General features: G+C 34.1%; 1 protein-coding gene across 1 annotated transcript; it reads left to right on the top strand.

Moving 5' to 3' along the window:
• On the top strand, nucleotides 1-2,149 carry LOC105160947 (zinc finger protein CONSTANS-LIKE 16). Its single transcript, XM_011078491.2, has 2 exons — nucleotides 1-1,244; nucleotides 1,778-2,149. Exons 1-2 carry the CDS (start codon nucleotides 165-167, stop codon nucleotides 2,024-2,026), a joined length of 1,329 nt encoding a protein of 442 aa, XP_011076793.2. The 5' UTR covers nucleotides 1-164; the 3' UTR covers nucleotides 2,027-2,149.

Raw genomic sequence — 7,170 nt, 5'->3', positions numbered from 1 at the left:
AAATAATTGCATCAAATCCTCCACTTCTTTACATAAACAGGAAAACCAGCGTACTTTTTTATTGCTCTTTGCTGTTGGCTGCAGCCTTTTAACTTTGATTTGATTGCCTTTTTCTTTTCTTTTGAAGTCTTCAAATTTTCGTCTCTAAGCTAACACAAATATATATGAACTCCATGGTTTCCTCAGACAGAAAACTGGCTACTGCTGTCGGCGGAAAATCCGCCAGAGCTTGTGATAACTGTGTGAAAAAACGGGCCCGATGGTATTGTACTGCTGATGATGCATTCTTGTGCCAATCGTGTGATTCATCGGTTCACTCGGCGAACCCTTTGGCCCGTCGGCACGAAAGGGTTCGATTGAAAACGGCATCAACCAAGTCTTCTGACGATGAATCCCGATCAGGGCTTCAAGTTTCCGTACCCTCGTGGCATCAGGGTTTCACCCGAAAAGCCCGAACCCCGAGGCAGAAAAAACATAACAGGCTTAGTTCTGATGAGCTCGTCAGCGGAATCAGTAATCCTCTCCACCTCGTTCCTGAGGTTTGCAGCGAAGACAATTCCCACGAGGAAAACGAGGAGCAGCTTCTTTATCGGGTCCCGATATTCGATCCATCTGTTGCAGAATTACGCAATTCCGCGAATTCAAGCGAAGCTGCCAACAGTATTCAGAATGGTGGAGAAACTACGCATGTTTCCGGGCCTGAACTAAAACCTGCACTCAATGATTTTAGCCAAGAAATGAGTCATTTACAAGGATTTCTTCCATCTGAAATGGATCTTGCTGAATTTGCAGCAGATGTTGAGAGCTTACTGGGCAAAGGGCTGGAAAACGAATCCTTTGATATGGAAGGACTCGGACTTTTGGATTGTGATGGAAAAGTGAAAGAATCAAGGGAGTGTTCTTTGGGAAGTGGAAGAGTAAAAGTTGAAGATGAGGAGATTGGAGAAGTGGCCAATCATCGAATTGATGCGGAATTTATTGATATGGGAAGCGAAACTTTTGAGCTGAATTTCGATTATGATTCTCCAATTACGGGTGAAGAAGAATATATAAAAGCAGAAAATGTGGAGCCGATTACGCCCAACAATTTTGATCAAGATTCCAACAAAGTGCATGATTCCAAGAGGATTTTTCTGAGGCTTGACTATGAAGGTGTCTTGTCAGCTTGGGATGACCAGAAGTCCCCCTGGACAACCGGAGAACGCCCCGATTTGGATTCGGCTGGATGCTGGCCTGATTGCATGGTACGTTTCTTGATTTCTTTCTCCGTCTTTATAATTTAAACTTTTACATTGTCCTACGTAGGTGAAGTCAATATATTTAAGCACTTGCATTACACTAAAACTACGTAATCTTGAGATTAAGGACATTATCTTAAACATTTCCTTATTTTATTTGGAGCATAAGATGAATTACACTTGAATGTGTTAATTCCAAGTTCTTTTTTTTTTAAAAAAAAAATCCTCAATAATTATACAGGTTTTTTATAATGAACAAAAGCCCAACAGAAATTACAATACAGGAGCAAAATGCAAACACTGGTACATCCGGCATCATCATTTAGACAAGCATGTCTAGAATAAGATTTAACAAAGGGGGAAAAAAACCTTTAATAGAAAAAAGAGTAAACACAGGAGAGCTAAATAGCCATAAGGGCTCCTCAGCACTAATACATGTCGCAGAAGAGGGCCAAGTTAACATTAGGCATTCGAGTTCAATTGAATTTTCCTGTGTATTACGTCCATTAATCATTTTGCTGCTATGAATTCCAATACAGGGCACATGCGGAACAGTGCATGTATATGGAGAGATGGGAATGATGATTGGACATGCGGTGGCAGTGGGCGATGGAGGGAGAGAAGCAAGAGTGTCGAGGTACAGGGAGAAGCGGCGGACGAGGTTGTTTTCCAAGAAAATCAGGTACGAAGTTCGGAAATTGAATGCTGAGAAAAGGCCCCGGATGAAAGGGAGGTTTGTTAAGAGAGCAAATCTAGTTGCACCTGCTTTCAGTTTGCTCAATAAATAGGAACCTAACTGTCAACTGCCTGCCAATGATCTTAACTACACTGTTCACTGGCTTATGCTTCTCCTTTCTCAAGGAGTCTGTATAAATTAATGCAATAAACTATATGACGATTTTGTATGTTCACTTTCTAGCATTTATTAATCTGAGCAAATGCTAAGTTGTTTGCGGGTATATATGCTCGTTTGCAGAAATGGTCATTTTGATGTATACTAACGTTGTTGGAATCAGTTCATCCAAGAATTACATAGCATCAAATATGAGCTAACACCGAAAACTTTTAAGTTTCAAAAAAGAAAAACAAACTTTATAAGTATACAAAATTTATGTGGTATATCTAACTCAAACTACGTAATTCCATAGGCGAGGTGAAAAACGCTTTGCACTATGCTTCCCTCTCTTTTTCCTCCTCTCCACTTCAAGAAAAAGACCTCTTAATTTTGAAATCAAATTTCTAACTAATTCATACTCAACTTGTGGACTTCAATTTAACTTAACCACGTACATTATTAACTTGATGAAACTTAAATTTTTCGATCAGATCATAATGCGACTTCAATGTGGTATATATTGTATGTTTATGAAAAGCAGGTAGATAAGACTAAAAAGTGAGAGTGAGAGTGGCCCTACAATTAAATTCAAAGACAAAAGTGTGCGGGACTGACATCCATATGAGTGGTCCCTTTGAATTGAAAAATAATGCAGAAAAAAAAAGCCCCTTTACAACTAATGTTGATCCAAGAAAAGGACTAATCAGTGCCACACAGAAACAGTTTCCAGTCACTTCATTGTCAATATATGTACATATATTTATACGAGGGACTTTTTAACTATAAGTGGCAATGTTTCCAAGATGAATCAATTCAAAGTTGTTGAAATAGTTCATATGTGTCCACTCAGGCCCGCTCATTGTAGCGGTCCGGACTGGTTTTAACAAGCTGGTCCGCGCGGGTCACGGGCTGGATCTGCTCGTTTGGTGCCGGGCACCTTGAGACAGGGCAGTGTATGAAGTCTTCTGACAATACTGGAGGTGGTCCTGGCTCCCTGGAAGTGAAGGCCCACATCGTACACGGCCCAAATTGGAGGTCCAAAGGTGTCAGCTGCCCCCGGGCTTGCTCTAAATATGCTGTGCTCAAGTGCTTCGCGTGCTGCCCATGAAGGTGAATACCGAACAGCAATTCTACTCCTGTACGTGGGTAGTCAAGGAGATATTGTTTTCATCCTCTTCAATACAGAGGTGGAGAAGGAGCAAATAGATAAAAAAAGGAATCCCCTGTATTTCAGTACAAAACAATTGAGATGTAATGGCACACACCCGCTCTTCTACTCTATTTAACATGTGCACACTATATATATAAAGATGACATAATATATTTTATTTAAAAAAAAAATTATACATGTGGCACTTATATACTAAATAAAGTAGAAGATGCGACAAAATTTGAAATAGAAAATCCAATCCACAAATGTTGGGGGTTCTTTTGGCATCATTTTTTTATGTCTCCCTTTCAATATATTATTTTTTTTATTATTTTGTTAAATTAACTTTAACCGTAAATTATTGTACGATTTTTTGTTTTTAGTTCTATTTATAAACTCCAAATTTAAAAAACAAATATTGATATAACGTGATCCACACTTTTTAATAGTTTACACTAATACAAGAATTTCTTTTGTGTTGAATGCTTCCATCAGAAATTGACAGCATCAATCACTCTTATGGCTTCAAAATAACAGATGATTAGCTATATATATATATATATATAGAGCTCATTGCTGTGGTGAAGTGTCGTGCAGAAGATAATTAATTAGAAGCATTGTATAATATATACCAAGTAGACTTAACTCCGAACCCACAAATTCAAGAAAACCAATCAAAACAAGGTCAATTTGTGAGTTATGTGCATCATTGTCCGAAACCCAGCAACATAAAGACAACGATTTAACTAATATTTTACTTGGAAATATATGTGGCAACCTGCTCGAGCAAAAGAGTCGATCATTAACTTAATCTGTCTTCATAATACAAACATTATTAGTTCTCATTACATGGGTCCACATGTATGGAGGTGACATTAATTACATTGTGATCTTGATTTCTTTAGCTTTAATTAAATCAACTAAGTAGAATCTTGATTCCATCATCATTAATTAAATTAATATATCATGAGATAAATACCACTTTCTAGTGCAAAATCGTCATCCATGTGGTCATCGACCCAATTTCTAAATCGCCAAATTTTAACAACTAAGAAAATTGGGATTTCTTATCTCCTAAACAAAGTCAAGTTGTGAAGCAAGTCAAGAAAATTTTGCCGACTTAATTGTATACGCCCAAAATTTCTAGTCAAATGCCAATCGGGTTATATATACTGTACGATTGTTTGTGTACGCGACGAACAAACAATGCTTATAAGTGTTAATCCACCACAAATTCAATATTACATATATAGTTTATTTTAGGAATCCATAAATTGTCAACTAGCTACATGTATTGTTTAATTAATTACTTGGCAACGAGCTATGATTAGAGGTAGTTAATGGTTTAATTCTTTCTTTTGTACACAAGTGGTAAATATGGAGGTGAGAGGTGCTTGTGAGATTCCGAAAGAAGAGTAATTATGATTGGAATGCATTTGGTAATTAAGTGGAAAATCAAATTCATGTGTTAAAAGATATTAGGTCTTATTTCTTCTTTTAGTCCCTCATCTTTCAAATATCTACTTTAACCTCATCTCTTAAATTTATACCATAAATGTCTTGGACCAGTAGATTTAAGGAAAATCTAAATTGTAAAGGATAGAATATTCCATTGAAAACGGATAAAATTAAAAAATACCAAGTTCCTATGGAAATACATGAGTACTCAACACAAGAACCTACAAGTAATTTTTTTTTTTTTTTTTTATGTGTCATTGTATATGCTCAATAACTTTTAATTTACTTATGTATGACTTTGTTTTAGGTGGTTCTATGTTTGCAGAGAGTCCAATTGTAGGATAGGCTTAACAGTAAATACCACTGGCTTTTGTGGACTTTCAATAAGTGCCGACTTCATTAAGCAAGGTAATGGCATATTGCATTAAAATCTTTGTAAAGTGCTACGAGACAAGAACTTATAAACAAAAAAAACCCAAAGAGACTACCAAAGCTAGAGAAAGAGTACAAAATGTTAAACATATAAAGAATTATGTCGACTTTAGTAACTAATTGATATTGATGTTTTTAATGCAAAACAAATAACAGTACGTGATGTGATATCATTATAATAACATTTCAAACTTATTTTTTTGCAAGTAATTTTCATGGTGAATTACAAGATCATTTATTTTATACATGGTATTTTATATATTTTTTTTCATATAGTACGTTAGTTAAATAGTTTATGAAAGAATAATATAGGAATTTGACATTTTCCAATTTTACCCAGAATATTCAATTCTTTATAGTTTAGATTCAATTAAATTTAAGGATCAAGAATTTTAATGGGACAAATTTAAGATATGAGAAACTAACGACGAGATTGGCCAAAGTTAACGTGCCGAGCTCAATAAATATGGAATAACTATAAAATCAAAAGTTGAGGTCCCGTTACTAAGAGCTTATGAGTTTGATTTCGTTAATCAATTTATTTTAATATTAATTATTAATTTATTAAATATATTAATTATTAATTTATTAAATATATTAATTATTAATTATAAAAATTTATGATATCATTATAATTGGTCCAATTGAATAAAAAACAGATAAAACCGGAAGCAGCTTTAAACTTGGTTCGTCCAGGGGATAGCTGAGTAAGCGATTAAAAACCTTTTACTTCTCAATCTTCAAAAAGTCAAAATTGTTGCAGGAATTAAAGTTTAAGATATTTTATATGTTTCTATGTGTCGGCCATATCGATATAAATATAAAAGATACAGACTTTTCAAATATAAATTAACATATTCACCTATATGCATGAGTTTACACAAAATTAGTGTAATTAAGAATTCTAATATAACACCTTAAAGAATTTACGTCAGATTTATTGGCAAAATATTTTTTTAGTCCCATAAATTAAAAATAGAATTTTTTTTTTTGTACCATAACTATGACAGGTGATGTTTTTAGAATCATAAAACACAAAATTACGTCTTTTTAGTCCTAAAAAACATGATTTTGGGCCTTTTTAGTCCCAAAATTATAATAATTTTTTAGTCTCAAACAACGCCTTTTTAGTTCCAAAACCACAACACACATAACTTTTTGGAACTAAAAATACGTGATTATGAGTTTTATGTGACTAAAAATGACACCTGCCAGAGTTGTGCTACCAAAACAAATTCTACCCATATTTTATGGAACTAAAAAAGTATTTTGTCCTCAAATTTATGTAATCAAAATTAAGGAGACCGATGAGGTAAATTGATTTGCAAGATTCTATTAACATAAAGTCTTTATGTGAAATTAAACTATTAATTTAATATGTTAATTAATATATAAGATGTAAATATTATTTTTATAAGACAATGAGTAATATGGATAAAGGCTTTACTTCCACCAGAAACGTCGTTCTTCTGCTCACGTAAGTAGATACTATTGGCCCTCTTACACAAACATACATACTTGATCAATTATTTATTAATTCAATTATTTACTTAAAACAAAGACAACTTCCGAAAATGAACCCAAACGACGTGGGATTTACTTAACAGAAGCCACTGGTAAGTTGCGACATAGCTGACTCACTCTTCAATTGTAAAATCAAAAAAGTATTTTGGTCGGGATACTGGTAATCTTTTAAAGGTTGTAATAAGATTTAGTTCCCTCTCAAAAAATAATTATGTTCCGCGACGCTATTTCAAATTGTGGACATGCAAAAATGTGCATCTTTTTTTTAATTCTGGTGGTTTCAAGCTGTTCTCGGTAGATCAAAACTTGAGTATGGACGAATTCACTATGAGCAATCAATTATTTTTTTTATTTGTAATTCATATTAAATTGTATAATTAAAAAAATCTATAAATATCAGTTAGGATGTATCTGATTTAGACACAAAATGGCTATAACTGGGACTTTATCGAGGTGGTTATTACGATTTTTACCTTATAAGTCTGCATAGAAACGGAACCTAGGCGTATAGATTCGTTTGGAAAACATACTTC

Source organism: Sesamum indicum, linkage group LG1 (genome assembly GCF_000512975.1).
Source record: "Sesamum indicum cultivar Zhongzhi No. 13 linkage group LG1, S_indicum_v1.0, whole genome shotgun sequence".
Lineage (NCBI taxonomy): Eukaryota > Viridiplantae > Streptophyta > Magnoliopsida > Lamiales > Pedaliaceae > Sesamum > Sesamum indicum.
Note: the sequence above shows the minus strand (reverse complement) of the source record. Positions and strands in the feature narration are given on the sequence as shown.

What these genes read in the sequence shown, in the direction of transcription:
- LOC105160947 (XM_011078491.2), top strand. Translation starts at nt 165, where the DNA reads ATGAACTCCATGGTTTCCTCAGACAGAAAACTGGCTACTGCTGTCGGC. An exon ending in GATGCTGGCCTGATTGCATG is followed by an intron (nt 1,245 to 1,777) that starts GTACGTTTCTTG and finishes ATTCCAATACAG; the next exon opens with GGCACATGCGGAACAGTGCA.